At 33.2% G+C, this 18,368-nt stretch overlaps 5 protein-coding genes and 1 pseudogene across 6 annotated transcripts, besides 5 other annotated features; 5 read left to right on the top strand and 1 right to left on the bottom strand.

Annotated features, from left to right (window-relative positions):
- Positions 1 to 2,957: part of a mobile genetic element that runs on past the window's edge.
- On the top strand, positions 1,217 to 1,639 carry TVAGG3_0647270 (uncharacterized protein; the record flags this gene model as incomplete). The annotated part of the gene is made up of 1 exon (XM_051241494.1): positions 1,217 to 1,639. The coding sequence occupies one exon, from the start codon at positions 1,217 to 1,219 to the stop codon at positions 1,637 to 1,639; it is 423 nt and encodes a 140-aa protein (XP_051088081.1).
- TVAGG3_0647260 (uncharacterized protein) lies at positions 1,670 to 2,110 on the top strand (the record flags this gene model as incomplete). Its single annotated transcript, XM_001324970.1, has 1 exon — positions 1,670 to 2,110. One exon carries the CDS (start codon positions 1,670 to 1,672, stop codon positions 2,108 to 2,110), a length of 441 nt encoding a protein of 146 aa, XP_001325005.1.
- Positions 2,958 to 2,979: 22 nt separating the features above from the next.
- Positions 2,980 to 4,979: a mobile genetic element.
- TVAGG3_0647240 lies at positions 3,473 to 4,914 on the top strand (annotated as a pseudogene). Its single transcript has one exon. A coding segment is annotated over exon 1 (1,442 nt).
- A 1,283-nt stretch (positions 4,980 to 6,262) lies between the features above and the next one.
- Positions 6,263 to 6,363: a mobile genetic element.
- Positions 6,364 to 6,624: 261 nt separating this feature from the next.
- Positions 6,625 to 6,662: a mobile genetic element.
- A 228-nt stretch (positions 6,663 to 6,890) lies between these two features.
- TVAGG3_0647200 (uncharacterized protein) lies at positions 6,891 to 8,264 on the top strand (the record flags this gene model as incomplete). Its single annotated transcript, XM_001324973.2, has 1 exon — positions 6,891 to 8,192. One exon carries the CDS (start codon positions 6,891 to 6,893, stop codon positions 8,190 to 8,192), a length of 1,302 nt encoding a protein of 433 aa, XP_001325008.1.
- Positions 8,265 to 8,549: 285 nt separating this feature from the next.
- On the bottom strand, positions 8,550 to 9,362 carry TVAGG3_0647190 (perineurial glial growth protein family; the record flags this gene model as incomplete). Its single annotated transcript, XM_001324974.1, has 1 exon — positions 8,604 to 9,362. The coding sequence occupies one exon, from the start codon at positions 9,360 to 9,362 to the stop codon at positions 8,604 to 8,606; it is 759 nt and encodes a 252-aa protein (XP_001325009.1).
- A 37-nt stretch (positions 9,363 to 9,399) lies between these two features.
- Positions 9,400 to 10,417: a mobile genetic element.
- A 100-nt stretch (positions 10,418 to 10,517) lies between these two features.
- Positions 10,518 to 17,903, top strand: TVAGG3_0647170 (beige/BEACH-related family; the record flags this gene model as incomplete). The annotated part of the gene is made up of 1 exon (XM_001324975.1): positions 10,529 to 17,833. One exon carries the CDS (start codon positions 10,529 to 10,531, stop codon positions 17,831 to 17,833), a length of 7,305 nt encoding a protein of 2,434 aa, XP_001325010.1.
- Positions 17,904 to 18,368: the final 465 nt, after the last annotated feature.

Below are 18,368 nucleotides of genomic sequence, written 5' to 3'. Positions count from 1 at the left end.
CGAATGCCAAGAAGAAGAGTGAGAATAATGAAGTAAATAGATATTTTTATCTGAAGTAAATACATGCAGAACGAACAGCTAAACGAATTTACTCCAGCAGAGCATATTCATCAGATTCGCTCATATTTCGATATCATAGACAATGCAGTTCAAATTGGTGACACTAATAGAAAATATTCTGACGCAAAGATTCCATCACAACCTGGAACTGCTAAAGATAACACATGGGTAACATTCAATCTCTCACCTCCTGGTGAAAATATGTTGGACCTTTACAATACATTCATTACGTATAAAATGGAAGGTCAATTTATTGTAGATAAAGAAATTTGTTCAGGTTCCAATAAAACAAACCCACCAGGATTTTGGATTGGTTTCGATGACGTTTTCTATGCAGTTGCTGGATATCAAATCCTTGCAAATGGTCGTATCGTATATTCTCAAGACAACGCAAGAGAAGAAGCATATATAACTTCAAACTCACAAACTACCGAACAAATAAAGAAAGTAGATGTTTTCTCAAAGACTCGACATGAAGATGTATGGAGTCATTCGGGAACATGCAGCAGAACAGGACAAATTGTTAGTGGTCCAATTACAGCAGGAAAATCATTTGATTTAAGCTTCGTTTAAGAATTCCTGTTAGAAGATTCCTTCCATTAGAAGCTATTCGATTTATTCCAGCTTTTGCAGGAAACATTCAGCTTAAAGTAAAGTTCAGTAGCGACGCCTTACAATGCACATCTATATCTGCAAATGATATCATTGCTTTCAATCCAACTCTTAAAGTTGCATTTGCTTCAGATTCAAATCCACCGACAAATAAATTTGTTCCATGGAATGAACCATTCACTATGATAACGAAGGCAGTAGAAGCTAGTGGAACAGTTACTATTACAACTGTAAACCAGCAACTATTTCGAACAAAGATGGATTTTAATGAATGTTTCATTCATCCAAAGTCATTCTCTTTAGACCCTAACATTTATACAGAACTTGTAGAACATTATACAAACGAGGCTTTATGTTTTCCTGTTAAAGTTATGGATTGGATTCCTATGGACGGTTCATTCTCAAGAATACAGATAGTTCAAGTGCAACATTTACAGCAGCTTATACGCCTATTAATGTTAAAAGTATTTGGGCACTATTTAGAAAGAAAGACAACTATTATGTTAATTTTGAGAACCCTAAGTTTAAATATCTTCAGCTTTCCATGGGAGCTTATGGAAATATGCCTGCAGAACCCGAAAAATCATATGGACCTGTATTTTATGAAATGGTTGCGAACGCTTGCAATACAAACAATGATATGATAGGATTTAATGAAGATGTTATGAGGTCATTGGTGGATGATGGTAGTGTGGAACATAAATGGGATAGCTATGACAACACACATTTCTTATGTGGTTTTCCAACAGAAGTGGACTTTTGCTTCCAGCAAGGTCAAACATCTACTGCTCCAATAACATACAAATTGTCTGTTAAAGGACCTATTGAACTAGCAACTGAAAATGTACCAAAGCCACTTATTGGATTTATGAGGGATTGTTGCTTTGCCATTCAGGTAAGACAGTCAGGCATCCCCATAATAAGATTAGATGACTATAACTTAGCCACGGACGACAGTGAGGAATAAAGGATGAACGTTTATTTTTAAAGCTTATAAATGAGTTCTTCATCAAGCTCTCGCGAACCTTCACCATCTATGAAACAAACTTTACCAAACGATTATGGAGCACCTATTGAATATTTCTTACGAGCTGCACAATGGCAAAGAGCAGTCTCACCAAGGTTAGGTGTTCCACCAGCTCCTGTCAAAAATAGCATTTGGTCAAGTCCTTATATAAGATATGGTCTCCCACTAGGTTTGCTAGCTACAGCAGGAGCAGTTATGATGTTGAAAAGAAACAAAGCAAATGTTGTAAATAATACTGAAGTAGCTGAAGTTAAACAAACTCCAACGCCTTCACAAGCAAAACCTTCAATGACTCCTGAACCTATGAAAGTACAAACTCCTGTTCAAAAGTCAACTCCTAAACCGACTCCAACATTTAAACCAGAACCTACTCCTCAAATAAATCGTAAAACTCCTGCGTTTCCTTACTGAAAAAATAACGTTATTTTTATTTAATATTAAAATTTTTATTTGATTGAAATGACGACTAAAGTCACTGAAGCAATGAAACAAAAGTTTTTGGTAGAATACATTAAATCAGGAGCGATTCCAGAAGGTTTTTACGTTCATACTATGAAGGATGGTAGAGTTCAGTTTAGAAAGATAAAGCAACCATTAGATAAAGAAGGAATTTTGAGAAAGATTAAACTTCATGAGGATAACATTGCTGAACTTAAGAAGAAGCTAGAAGAGTTATAAAGTAATGAGAACGTTTATGTTATGAGAAATTTTTAACGTTAGTTTTATTTTTACTGAAAATTTTTATTTGGATGTAATGACGAAAACTATTGAGATAACAAACTACAACGGTCATGAGTTCAAGAATTTGTTCTTCGTTCCTCGTGAAAATACATTCTATCAGATACGAGGGAGAAAGGGTAAAGTTAGTTTGAGCGTTTATGACTACAAGCATAATGGAAAGTTTATACAAGCATATGATACAAACGGTAAGCGTGTTTCATTAGCTTTGTCAAAACTTACTAACATTTATTTTGACAGTGACTTTGACCTATATGAAGAAGAAAGTGAGTCAGAAGATTATGAGCTGTTATGTGAAGCACAGCAATGGGAGGAGTTGCAATACTTTTGTAAGTGAGAACGTTTATTTTTACATTAGTGAGGTGAAGTGGTTTGTGAAAACGTTAGTGAGGTGAAGTGGTTGGCGGCTTTGTAAATATTTAAGGTTAAGTTAGTGTTGTCGTTTGTGTTGTAAAATATACGTTAACGGTTTCATAAAGTGTCAAATTCACATAACAGGGGTACGGTGGAACGCAGTGCCGTCGTACCCTTGTTATGTATACTAACTGATCTTACTTAGTACTTTTAAAGTTAATTTCAGAAAAAATTTGACACAATGGTATCCGGCACATACAAGTGGTGTACAACCAAAATATAAGTTGGTTTAAACATATATTGCTATATCTCATGATCTTACTTAGTACTTTTAAAGTTAATTTCAGAAAAAATTTGACACAATGGTATCCGGCACATACAAGTGGTGTACAACCAAAATATAAGTTGGTTTAAACATATATTGCTATATCTCATGATCTTACTTAGTACTTTTAAAGTTAATTTCAGAAAAAATTTGACACAATGGTATCCGGCACATACAAGTGGTGTACAACCAAAATTTCATATCCCTAGTTTTACATTTATGTTTAGTTTTATTTCACCTAATTTTCAAAGATCATAATTGAATTAGATGGCCAAGCTATTCAAAACACGACCAAGCTTATCAAAATAAGACCAATATATTCAAAATTCTTTATTCTTTCAAATCATTTCATTTTAATGCAGATCCAAGATCACGAACTCACATATATCGAGTTGCTTAAGTATGGAGTGCAACAAGAAATCCAAGCAGGTTGTAGTTATTCATATAAAACTAGGAAAGAAAGAAATCAAATCAAATTTAATTGTAAGTGGCCGAATTGTCCATGTCGATTCCTTGTTGATACACTTCCTGATGACAAGTACCACATACGAAAATGTATTAACACCCACAATCATTCTGCCCCTTTTCCAAACAAATCACAACAAATTACATCATATTTTTATAGATCTTATTTAACAAGATATTTTGAATCAAATCAAGACCGTGTTTACGCACAATTAAGGTGTTTCAAAGATCTTAATATCCCATTTGATAGTGGGATCATTCCGGAAATGTTTCAACAATCTACAGATGCTTTAAAAAAGTTTTCTAAACGCCTTCATGCAATCAATACCCGTTTCTCAGTGGATGATGTTACATCTCTTGCAATTTTTGTCGACATGGTTAAGAGTCATTCTCCGGATGATCTCATCGAGTTTATTCACGAGCCAGATCGTATGATTTTCTATTACGCCCCATTCGAAGCAAATGCTTTTTCACATCAAATACAAACTTATCACATTGATTCCACTTATAAGCTCTTGCGCTCTCGCATACCATTTTATGCCGTCACTGGCAAATTCGCGGAATCAATTGTTTTTTTTTGTTGTATTTTTTCGTTTGGCCCGACACAAGTGAAAATATACAAGTTTGTCTCACAGCATATTTTGGCTCCATCAATCGCGAACCATCTTATTTTTCAATGGACTGCGCACCTCAAATCACAAATGCTGTTGAAACAGCCATCCCCTTATGCCAGATCATTTGGTGTGGCGTTCATGTGTTGCGCGCTGTCATGAGAAAGGCTGAAAAGTTTCAAGATTGTTCCAACTTCGAAACTTTCTATAACTTAATGAAGTTATTGGTCTTTGGTTCTGAAGAGGAAGAAATTGATCCTGATGAAGTTTACAACAATTTAGAAGAAATTTTAAATGAGGAACCTGCTGCCCGTGAATACTTTGACCGACAGTGGCGCCATCATCTTGACAGGTGGATGCTTCGCTATAGAAATGAAGGAGATGGAACAAACAACATCTCGGAATCACATTTCAAGGTTTTGAAGCACCAGTACTTCCCAGAAAGGCAAAATCTTCGACTCGATGAACTTGTCATCGAGTTATATTCCAGTGTTGTTCCTTCATTCCTGATTAAGTTGCAAATTAAAGGTCTGGATTCAGAGAGAAGTGTTAAAGTTATCAAAAAAGTCACAAGAGATTTCGAAGAAATGACACAATTTAAAAAAGTCGAATGCATCAGTATGCTTGAAGCTGTTCAGAAAGGTCTGAAAAATGATACACTTGATCCCAACATTGTTTACTCAACATTAAAAATATTATTGCAAAGAAAACATTTGATTTAATAAACATTTAATTTATTATAATTAATTTTTTATTACAGTATAGTAAAAATGCTATAAATAAATTACCCAGATTTTCCTTACTTTTACCACTCCCCATGTAATTTCTGGGGAAAACGATAATTCATTTTTTTTATGGATGAATAGATCGTTTTCCTAGAAAGGACCTCATATCTCTGGCTAAAAAGAGTGTCAGATCCTAAATAGATTATTGATCTAGTGTACAAATCCAATAAAAAGCCTATTTTTTTGGCTTTTTTGGTGCTCATTTTTTCGAAGATCTACATGAATATGGGGAAACCATCGGATTTTTTTGGTTAACCCACATCTTCATGTAGTCTGGACTATCTTTCCTCGAAGGACCTCTTTACGGGTGTAAAAACTCATAAAGTTCTCAAAAGATTCATTCTCGATCTCCATGCTGAAAGAATTTACAATAAAAAAGAGATCTACGCATCAAACTACAGCCATAAATGAACTGAACCCCTAAAGCTCAGCTCTTAGTTTATCAAAAACGTCGAAATCCTTCTCATTGCAATCAAATTTTCTCAATAACTCATAAAAAAAATCGAATTTTGATTAAGCCGATGTTATAGGTATCACAAATACTACAAACTTGAGCAATATCGAAATTGCCAGCAAAAGTTTGAAATTGCATTGCTCATATTTGTTTTGTAAACTAAAAATCTGCTTATATTATTCATTAATTTTTTATATATTATTCATATACTTTAATAAAAACAATACTATTTCACCTTAAAAATGAATTTCATAAGTCAATATTATTTTTTTGAAAATGTATCAATTTTCGATTAAAACAACATGAGAATAAAATTTACGCAAAATTATTTTAAAAAATGGTTTTAAAAATTTACAATTGATTAAGAATAAGATTGCAAGAAGTTTTGAAGTTTAATTTTAAGAAAAAAAATTCGGATATTATTCATGGATCTAAGTAATCTGATATTTGAGTATCGGCACTATGCATAAAACATATATTTATAGTTTTTTTGGAGTTTTATGATTTTAAATATATTCAAATTTGGCAATCCAATAGATTTTTAAAAAATAGGTAAATAAAAATAGATTACATATGCAGCAGATTTAGAACATGAAACAAATCTTATAGTGACCCAAAAAAAATTCATGATCCAAAAAAGAAAAAAATTGGCTAAATGAGAATCAAACCTTGGCATAATGAATCATTATGTCGGATGTTTCCACTACAGTACACAGGCAGTTCGAAAAATACCCTTGGTGGTTCTATTTAATAGCTACCCTCAACGATAGGCGGTGTCCCCAGCTTTAGAGAGGTGGTAAAAGTAAGGCAAATCTGGGTATTATATTTTATTAAATCAGGAATTGAGAAAGAAATAAGGTTAATTAAAAATAATGAAAATTACAAGTTTAAGGTTAATGAAAAGTGACAATGGGCGAGTTTGTCCCCCACTCTATGATAGATAAGCATTATATTCGTAAATTTTGAGGTTTATCCTTCGCTTTTAAGATCATTGAATTTGATTTTTATATAAAATAGTTATATATTAGAAAATAATATGAGTTTATGTGATATTATTTTTCAGAAGATTTTGTGTTCTTCTTCAAAATTTTATTTTTTTATTAAAAAGAATCTTTACAAAATATACATTTACTTTAATTAATATTTAAAAACGTGCTCTATCAAAAGTTCCAAAAATTCAATATTTTAGCTTTTCTGAGGTGTCACTTTTGATGAATTTCTGTTTACAACAGACAATTGATTTAACTCGTTGATTCCTTTTGAGATTTCGTATTAAACCTTGAAAAAACGTTCGCAGAAATCAAAAATAATTTGTTGGATAAATTCAAAAACTGATCGTACGGAATGATCACCTATTTAGATAGAGTATTTTTTTCAACATTGTCTTGATTTAAGGTTTTCGTTTGCCATTGAATTTTTGAATTTTCTCTTGTCAATTTTTCTGACATAAAAATTTAACATGAATTATTCTATTACGTTTTTATCTTTATCAAGAGTTAAAGATACCTTAATCAACACTGCACCAACTACTTCATTTAGATCATTTCAATTCTCAAGGATATCAGTCTCAAAATCTGTAAATAAGTTATTTGTATTCAATTCAAACAACCAAAACATTGCATTTTTAAATTCGGTATTCCAAAATTCATATCAAAGAGTAATCACATCAGGTGGACTTATCATTGCCGATAAAAACTACACAAACAAATTAAAAGCTACACCAAATACAAATGTTGAAATAACTAATTGCCGATTTTCTAAATGTGTGGACTTAGGCTATCAAGGTGGCGCTATATATATTAAAGACAGTGCCCTTAAATGTTCACATTGTAGTTTTGTTCATTGTATGGCCCAACAAGGCGGAGCCATATATGTCGAAACAACGTTAAAATATGATTTATTCATTTCTGATTCATGTTTTATGAATTGTACGGCAACGAATAAATTTGAAACAGTACTTCTTATGACAAACTCGATAGCTGGCATAAATAATACAGTAGTCTTCAGTGCTCTATGCTATGATGACTCCATCAAGCACCCATCCGCTGCTTTCAGCCTTCATTTCAGTTCAGCTGGCCAACAAGTCAACTATATTAACTCAACGGATAATTATATTCAAATGCAAGCTTCACTATGCAGTTTTACTAACCCAGGAGCTACCATTAACGTTAATTATTGCCAAGTTATTAATAATACGGTTATTTCCTTCTTCCACCACATATTTACTTTAAAGGATGTGAAAGACCGACAAGTCGCGTTTTTACGAAATTGTATCATTGTTTCAAACAATTTTTCGTTCATTCCGATTACAGTTTATTCATCGAAAAATGGAAGAATGAACGTGACATTACTTGGGTGCTACTTCAAATCTAATGTTGTAGCAGTCAATTCTATTCAATATGCATCAAGCCTTATTCTAAATATCACAAAATCTTATTTTGACGTAGATCCACGCCAAATATTTAGATACAAAGAGTACAATTTTACTCAAAAGTCTAAAGTAACTTACAAACCTCAAGATATCCAAGCAACTGTTGATATTTACAATGATTTTATCAGCGGATACTGTGATATTGACTATTTCGCAGATGTATCTTTGAAGTCTAAATTGCCGATCGGAAGAACAATATCTATCGCTCTTGGAATTCTTGCTATTATTATCATCATCGCGCTTGGAGTTCAGTGGCTTATATCTGCTAGAAAGAAGAAGAGAGACTATAAGATATGGGTTGAATCGAACTCTTCGCCTTCTGTTCTTTAAATTCAGATATAAAATTGTTATTTTATTATGTAAACAAAAAATACTTTCTTTATATAAATATTTAGTTACTGTTATTCTGAAACCATTATATTTTCATGAAGAAAATTCTTAATTTTTTTCAAATATAAATTGAATAACTCATCTTAAATACATATGTGCATATTCCTTGATGAAATCATTAATTGATACTTCAAATCTAATGCTCTATCCATCACTTATATTCAATTAATGCATATCAATTCAGATAATATTCCTGAGATTGAGGAAAATATGAATGATTTTTGGTTATATGTTCTTAAATTATATTAAAAGTTAAAGAGTTAAGAGAAAGAACTCAGTAAAAAAAATTATTGAAAATTAAATACTCTATAAATATATCATTTTATTAAATTCATACATAAAAACAGAATTCTATTGAGCGGGCTCGAAGTCCATTAACTTGCAATGGCAGTGTGCTGCTGGAGAATGCGCTCCACAATCGCAATACGAAGAAATGTAGTTAATTTCAACTAATTGATGGCCAGCATGACATACTCTTGCACAGAACTCGCAAACACAAGTGTTATCTTTCTGATTGCAAGTCAAGCAAATGTATGTTTTCTGGCTTATATATTCAGCATCACAAATTGCGTATGTGCACAAAGGTATTGGTTCTGGAACGTCTTTTGGAGGTTTTATTTTGCAAGGATAATCTCCTGAAGGATCACCACAACAACAAGGTTGGCTAGTATGGCTATTAGATCCATCTGGATCTAAACCTGAGTGTCCTTTATGGCACATATGGAAACAAGGAGTGCAACAGTAACTTCTAAAAGAAATTCCACATTGGTCGCATTGATGACCTTCCATATCGGCATTATTGCCATCATATTGGTTGAATAGACATTGTCTGGGACAGTCAGGAGGCAAAGACATGTCTCCATCAACAGGATGCTCCAAAAAGCAATGGCAGTTCCTACATCCATAACCGCACCAGCAATAGCCTATTTTGTTACCAATAAACCCAACGTCATGATTTACATGGCAAAATTCTGCGCAATTTTTACAAATTGTTTCGTATTGTTTAAATTTACAAGTGTGGCATACATAGAGTGGCTGTGTTACAGGAGTTTTCATGCATGATCTTATTGTACAAATAGGTCTTCTATCTTTTTTTGAAGGAGAACTCATAAGGACAATGTCACGTTTTCCCTCGGAATTTTATATTGAGTAGGGGTAATTTTAGCTAAAAGTGACACATGTGAAGGGTGTGATTACCGATCGGTAATTTCGACAGTTTAGAATTTAAAATTTTTTATGGAACTGTTGCGAGTTTCATAAAGAATTTAAGGAATATAAGCAAAGATTTGAATCAAAATCTTAGACCTAAGCCGCTCGATTCGCTCGCGGCTTCCGCGAATTACAGATCAGCAAAGATTTGAATCAAAATCTTCGAACTAAGCCGATCGCTTCGCTCGCGGCTTTCTTTATTATTTTAAATTTGCATATTTCCATCAAAAGTTCATAAGGTAAAAAATTTCGTTTATTTTTACTAAGAAAAAAAAGGTTTTTGATAATAAATTTATTTTATTTCGAAAAAGTAGCAATAATCGTAAAAGGGTATTGATAGGCTTGCTAAAGTAACTAATTTTAGCTGTCAAATACTTTTGTATTTTGAAGTAAATTAGTATAAATTTGTTTTTACTTTTATTTCGAAAAAGTAACAATAATCGTAAAAGGGTATTGATAGGCTTGCTAAATTAACTAATTTTAGCTGTCAAATACTTTTGTATTTTGAAGTAAATTAGTATAAATTTGTTTTTACTTTTATTTCGAAAAAGTAACAATAATCGTAAAAGGGTATTGATAGGCTTGCTAAATTAACTAATTTTAGCTGTCAAATACTTTTGTATTTTGAAGTAAATTAGTATAAATTTGTTTTTACTTTTATTTCGAAAAAGTAACAATAATCGTAAAAGGGTATTGATAGGCTTGCTAAAGTAACTAATTTTAGCTGTCAAATACTTTTGTATTTTGAAGTAAATTAGTATAAATTTGATATTATTTTAACTCCCTTTGAAAACCTCAATTTTCCATACAGAGGGAACGGGAATAGCATCCAATATTCCCTGAGAATGGTTGCACATTCTCAGTTCCCTCTATATTTCGAACGAAGCTCTCATCGGTCTTTTTTTAATACTAAACGTTTTTTTTTCTGTCACTTTTAGCTAAAATTTGGGTTTGCCATTTTATATTGACACTCTATGTAAATAAAATGAAGATCCAGTATGTGCTCAATAACCGTAATTTATATATAAAATTTCGCCGTTCAAATTTCAAAAAAAAAATTCTAAATAATGGATACAATTAGTGGCCTCCTTGATTCATTAGGAGGCCACCCATACCATAAATTATGGGTGGTATATTTCTCAAAACCTACACCTTCTGTGGTCTCAGATATAATGAGTTCCACAGCAGTTGATAATTTTATTTTTTCTTTCAATTATACGCCAACAAACCTTAAAGATATCGCAACAGCATTAAAAAAGAAACCAAATGACGAAGATGTAACTGCTGTTTTCGCTAAACTTTTCAAATTTGAAACTGTTCCTTTACTAAATCATCTCATATTTTTTCATTCCTGGTTCGAATCGAACGCAGAAATTAACCAATCAAACAGTCGTTTCTGTATTGAAGACTATTACATTCGTAGTTTCATTATAATTTCATATTATTTACATTCAACAGTTGACGAGATTATTCACGGAGCCAGCAATACAGCAGTTCACGATGTGTACTGGAATTTGCTCTCAGAAGTCATCAGCATTTTACTTTGCCTCGAATCTATTTCAATACAAGACATATCCAATCTATTGCAATATTTTTATGAGGCGTTTCCCAACTTAAACGCGATATTTAATCCAAACATAAATGAGAATTTACGAAAATCATTAATTCAGATTGCAAATATCCTCACGCCCTACTGCAAGACAGAACAGCTCTACCAAAGCTACAATACTATCGTGTTTCTGGGCGAATTCTTTCATTGTTGGGTTTCGGTATTTCAAAAAGACGAATATATGGACTCGTTCATCACTTTTACGTCGGCGTTTTTGAATACTGCGCATTCAATAATTGAAGGATTCCAGCAAAGTCAAATTGGTTTGTTGATTTCTGACATATCTTCAATTATACAGTATTTAATATCCGGACGTATGAATAGTTTATCTTACTACCAGTTACTTGTCCCGAGTTTTAAGTTTTTGACCAAAGTTATTGATAATACTTCCGATAGAGAACATGTCATATCAATTGTTAATGATTTGCTTATTGTACTGCTTGTACAGTTCACAAATATTGCAATTGAAGTACTTCCAAATGAATTGGAACAAGAAATCAACATAGAAATTTCAATGAAGTATTTTTCAACGAATATCATAACAAAAAAAGGTTGCACTATATTCGATCCGACATATATAACAATATTTAAAGAGATGGGAAACTATATTGCAAAACTTGGTCCAAAATCTGAAGATTTTATGAAATTAGTCACTCAAAACCTCCAAAACGCCAATCCTTCAATGAAACTCAAGTTCACATTGACATATTTACTAGCTTTGTCCCAAGTAAAAGTGTCAAACTTCAAAACTTTCGAAGATTTTGTAAATGAAATCCAAATTGACATCATTTTCCCTATTGGTGTTGAAGGAGACACAATATTGAGCCAATGCCAAACCGCTTTTTTGAATTTTCTTTATCTTTTCTCTCAAAATAATCCACAACACCATGAAAACTTGTTTGATCTCATTACTACGTTCTTTGCAGGTGACCAGTTCGAAAGAGTTGTTAAATTCATTCCTCTTTTTAGGTCTTTCGTTTTAGATTCAAATTTGAAATTTTTAGAGTCCCAAATTTTCATTACTATTGGAGATTACTTGACCAAATCGAAGTCCAGACAGGTTGCAATCAATGATACGACTCGTCATCACTTAATTATTTTCTATGCAACAGTTTGCCAAAAATTTACCGATGAAATGTTCATAAAATCGAATAATGTTGTTATATTAACAATCCTTATACTGTTAATGAAAGGATATGATGACCTTTACCAACCAATTTTTGATCATTTCTTTCAAATTGTTAATATCCACAATACAGATGAAAATCCTGAATATTTGACAACATTACTTAACCATACTAGTTTTGTATTGGGTCAAATTGGCTTCGATGCTGATTTATTGAGCGTTGCAATTTCAATTTCGATTTCTTTGTTCCATGGATTGCATAAAGTCAAAGGAGACCCAACGAATATCATCTCTAAGTCCCAGGTTCTTAAGATAATTGCTCAAACAGCCGCTAATTTCCATTCTTCGGCTTTATTCAAAATTTCAATTAAAATTATTTCATATCTCTCTTGTAGATTCCCTCATTGTGTATCCCAGAATAATCCTAAGATCTACAAAGTCCTGAAAACAGCAATTCCTCTTGATTTTACTGATAATGAACTGATTTATTTGATGGAAAGCTACATTTACGCTCCAAACAGCGTTTTATCCGCTGAATCAGTCCAAGAAAATATCATTGTTGAACCTCAGGCCCTTTCTTTGCTCTTAAAATTAGTTGAAGGAACACAATTTGAAGAAAAAGTACTTTCCAATCTTTATGACGCTTGTGCATGCAGTGTAACTAACTCATACAAGTGTTTTATCTATGATGTACTGAACGATTTGCTTCGAAGATTGTCGAATTCTGTAATTTCTCAAGCAATTAACATATTTTCCATCATTGCAAGCCAATTCTTCTCTCCCACGGTCATGAGAAATATCATAAAGACCTTAAAAGAGACAGAAAACTATGATTTGAGGCTGCAAATGGCAAATTGTTTCTTGGATTTCGTTACACGATGCGAAATTTTCCCAACTTCCTCTTTCTTTCACTTCTCCGGCCACTCAAGTATCATTTATTCCAAAGTTCCTGTTAATTGTTTCACATTTCCTTTCGCCATCTCATTTTGTTTCAGGATTTCTAAGAAGGCTGTTAACAAAAAGCATCCTTTGATATCATTTGCACAGAACCAGAACGATTTCTTTACATTCTACGTTGATATTGATGGAATATTGAAATTGACAATCGCAAAGAATGGAAAGATGCAGACATTTTCCATAAATTCCACTAAAGCGCCAAGATGGCATGTCGTTAATATCAAAATTACTCAGCAAAACATGTTAATTAATATAGATGGAAATAATTATAACTTAGAAACGGCCAGTATCAAGATTGATGACTCCCAAACGATTTTTATTGGTGCATTCAATAATAATTCGTTGGTTGGAGACATCAGTCCCGTTTTTATTTCAAAAATTGAAAAATTTAGTTTGACAATTACACAAACAAAAGAAGCAATGGAGATCGGCGATGTTCCACAGAACAGTATCATTGCATTTATACCTTCCAATGCCAAAGAAAACGATATTTTCGTTGCAACAAGCAATAAAAATAATAAAATTGCCAAAATTACGGCAGATCCGATTCCTTTTGTATCCAGCTTTGTTAGCGTGATGAATTTTGATTCCATATTCCCTTTAACTTTGCCGTTAATGCTTCTTCACGGTGGAAAAGAAAGCGAAATATATTTGAGAAGTTTATTCGGTTTATTTGTGTCCATGATTACAAAAGACGCAAAAATGGAGAGCTTTTTCAGAAATTGTGGCGGTTTTAGATTATTTGCCAGCATATTAAAGTACACACCCAATTTATTTACAGCCAGCCTTGTTCACGACATCGTTGCCTTGTTCAATCACGTGTCAGATGACTCAAAAGTCGAATTGGTCAGATTTGTAATTTTGAATTACGGAATTTGGAGAGGAAAAGACTTCGAATTCCAGAGATCTTTGTATGGAGAAGCCATTCCGCAGCTAATTGAGCAGTATCCGCAGTTCTTTACCACTTTGACAACCGAAGAATTGCTTATTGACACAATTTGGAACACGGAATCGATCCAGAATGATTTCGAGGATATAACAGAAGCTACTTTCGGCACTTTCGCTAAAGAATTCCAGAAATACAAGCTGTTTGACGAAGATCAAGAGTTTGGAAACATTTTAATCAACCAAAAATGGCAAATTTTAGCCAAAATAGCTTTATTATGTCCGATAGAGAGCACATTTCTTTATATCTACATGGTATCCTTCTATTACCATGACGCAAACATTAAAAGATGCGCAAAAGATTCATTGATCAAAATCTTGAATCAAGGAAAGGACATAACAGGCTTAATTCAATGCATGCATCCATTGGATGCTTGTATCAAAGAGATTAAGTACAATCCTGAGTCATTTGACCAAACAATGACGATTTTATCTTTAATGATGATATATTGTAAGGAATCAGATATATTTAATTGTTTCGAAGTGTTATCTATGTTCATTACTGCAGATAATGCTCAAAAATTCTATGATTTTGGAATATTTATCTACAGTTCTCCAAGTCAGAACGAGATCTACTCAGATTTGTTAGTATTTATACTCAAAAGTTACTTGTTCGATATAAATTTCACGACAAGTTCGATGGATGTCGTTCTACAGAGCTTATTAGACAAATCTATCATAGAAAAGATCATAAAGTTCCATGATAGCTACAGATTATTGGCTAACTACTTCCGTAAATACAATGTACAGATCGAATATATAGTTGCAATCATGCTAAACGCGTTAATGGCTGATGGAGGCCGAGATTTCACTTCTTTCTTCGAAACAATGGGTGAAGAACAGAGCCTCAAACTCGTGGAGTTGCTTATCACTCAGTCCGTTCTAATCTCTACCCTTGCTTTCGCTTGTTCTTTCATTGCTTACACAAATTGTGAGGAAAAATCGGTTTTATTGAATATTATAAAGCTGTTCGAAAGATGCATAAAACATGAACCAAACACAATGTTGCACTTTGGAGACCGCGAAATGCACATTTTCGTGGCTTTTTCGAATATTTGTGGATTAATTCAAGCAAAATTCCCAGAAAAGACGAACGAGATCGAGAACATATTCTCCAAACTTGTTGTTGTACTTCCTCCGACAGTTGATATGAGAATTGCGCAGAAATTGTTCCACAAATCAAATTTGGAATTATTTAAACCGAATTCTCAGTCAGAAACACAAAAATTAGAGCAGAAATACAAAGAAAGCGAGCACAAGTGCAACGTAGAAAGCGAAACATTGAACAATGTCATTGTTGCCTATTCCCAGAACATGTCCAACGACAAACTTAGGACTACGACACTATTTACGTCATTTATAAGGTCAATAACGACAGATGGTGGTGCATGGTCCGTTGACTTGCCGAAGTATTGGCGTAATTCCATTAAATTAGACACTTTAGGGCGTCCAATCTTCGAACGACGTAATATGAACTTCTGCGACCATAAGAATACAGGTAACAAGAACGAGGAGAATAACGAGAATGAGGTAGAAACTGTTTCAAAGGTACTTTTGTCGTTCAAAAAAGATATTATGGCTTCAATTACGGCTTTTGCATGTAAATCGAGGAGATTAAATGGTTTCTACGATGGATATATCCATTTGCTATCAGATTCGTTGGCTTTTGACGGTAAATGTACTTTAGATTCTTTCGGAATCGAATATCCACAGAATGAACAGAACAAATCATGGTTCAAAAGTATCAAATTCGACGAGATAACATTTATCTTCTGGAGATACTTCATGCACGATGATTGCGGAATAGAAATTTACACAGAAACAATGAAAAGTTACATTTTCTACTTCCCCAATAAAATTGAGAGGGATAAATTTTTGGACAAAATTTTCCCAAATATACCAAAGTTCTCTTTCGGTGATAAACACTTGTTTTACCGTCTTGCTTTGGTAAACAATGAAATTCCTGTTCAAAACTGCGATGCTGAAGAATTATTGTTGAGATCTAAGGTCAGCGATCAATGGGTGAAAGGAAAACTCTCTAATTACGAGTACATATTCCTTTTGAACGTGATTTCTGGCAGATCTTTCAACGATGTCAGTCAATATCCAATTTTCCCTTGGATTATTTCAAACTACACTTCAGATAAGTTTGATCTGAGTGATCCTTCATTCTTTAGAGACCTTTCCAAGCCAATTGGTGCTCTAAATAAAGAGAGATTGGAGAGTTTGTATCAAATCCGAAATAATCTCGAAGAAGTCGGAGATGAAAAGTGTCTTTACAGATCGAATATGTCCAATCCATCCACTGTTTGCGGTTTCTTGATCAGACAAGAGCCTTTTACGTCGATGCACATTAGATTACAAGACGGATGCTTCGATAAAGCTAACAGACTGTTCTATTCGATTGGATCCGCATGGAACTCGGTCAATAATTCCATTTCGGACTACAGGGAGCTCATTCCTCAGTTCTTTACGAATCCGAAATTTTTATTGAACTCAAACAACTTTTATTTCGGAAAAAGAAGCAACAGGAAGGTCATAAACAACGTAAATCTTCCACCGTGGTGTACCAGCGCCTATGATTTCGTTGATAAAAACGCAATTGCTCTTGAATCCAATTTTGTTTCTCTTCATTTGAACGAATGGATTGATTTAGTGTTTGGAATTTACCAGAGGGACATTGAGCACCACAACGAATTCCATTACTACTCATACCACGAGTCAATGAACGACAATGACGAAACAACAAAAGTTTTGAAACAAAGTCACTGCGCAAATTTCGGATGTTTACCAACGAAAATCTTCAAATACAAGTCATATAAAAGGAACATCCCTATACCTAACAAACTCTTCGAAGTTCCTTTGCAACAATCGAAAGTTGTCCATTTATCAGATGGTTTCTGTCTCTGGGAAGATGGAACATTCATGAAACTGTCAAAGAAAATGCAAAAAGTGAAATTCCCCATCAAATTTTCAACGGAATATTTGATGACAATTTGTCAGAAACCATTGACATTATTTGTTTGTGCACAGCATTCAACTGTTGTCACATCATTCCCTTTCAACAAACCATGGAGTCCATTAAGATTGATTCATTCTTCATCAACAATTTCATGCATGAAAGGAATAAATGACAAATTAATTGTTGGCGGAAACGACTGTTTCTTGTACATCTGGCAATGGAAGAACAACTCGATCGTGCTCAGTTCTACCATGCAATTGCATTCCAGTTCGATTTGTTCGATCACTACTAGCTCTGTCTTAGATATTTGTTGTTCAATCGACACGAATCACATTGTTTTCGTTGTTTCTTTGACGGATAAAAGAGTTCTTTCGTCCTTCAAAGTCAAATGCAATGATGAAACTGTCTTCCACAATATATGCATCTGCGACAACGCCAGATTAATAATATCAAGCGAGTCCGAGAACTTGAACACACAAGTCGCAATTTATGATTTATACGGAAATATTTTGTCAAATTCGAATTTTACATGTGAAGTTGTCGGTTTACATTCTGGATTTTTGAGGTCGAACGAATACCTAATGATAGTGACATTAGGTGCAAAAAGGTTGGAATTCTTCTGCAAAAAAGCGGATGGAACGGATTGGCTGAAATCTTCCGATTCAAAGAAATTATGGGAAGATTTCGATCCAAAATTCTTATGTATAAGAGAAAAGGAAAGAGTTATCTGGTATGTCACAAGATCAGGTAATCTTAACCGTGTTATTATATAAATTTGTTTTCAATTATTTTACTGACTTTTTTTTATTAGTGTTTGTTTAAAATAAACATATTTTGTTTGGCTATTCAACTATATTTCATTCAAAATAATTTATATCTCTTCCATCGTTAATTTTTACAATGGCCATGGGCTAAAATAAACGCAAATTTAATATTTTATCTCGTGTTTTTCCGATTTTTTGATTGCTGCTGTCTAATGAGTACTAATGGAGTATTGAACAAAGTAGAACATCCAAAGTACGATCAAAGTTATAGAACCTTATCGTTAAAAAAGATGAGTATAAAAATATTTGAAGAAAATTTTATTCAGGAAATGCATGAATATCATTGCTGATTTCTTTTTTATAATAAAAGCTGCGACTGAGAAGTTACTCAATTTGACTTTATTTGATTGGTGTGACCAAAAAGTATATTTCGTTGCCCCTCTTGTTGAGGAAATACGGAATTTTTATTCCAATTTGGAATGGTCTTAGTTGGGAAAATAAATTTAATCAAAAAGGGGTATAATCAGATAAGAATATCATTAAA

This window comes from Trichomonas vaginalis, chromosome III, assembly GCF_026262505.1.
Source record: "Trichomonas vaginalis G3 chromosome III, whole genome shotgun sequence".
Lineage (NCBI taxonomy): Eukaryota > Parabasalia > Trichomonadida > Trichomonadidae > Trichomonas > Trichomonas vaginalis.
The sequence above is the reverse complement of the archived record's forward strand: the minus strand, read 5'-3'. Positions and strand labels throughout refer to the sequence as shown.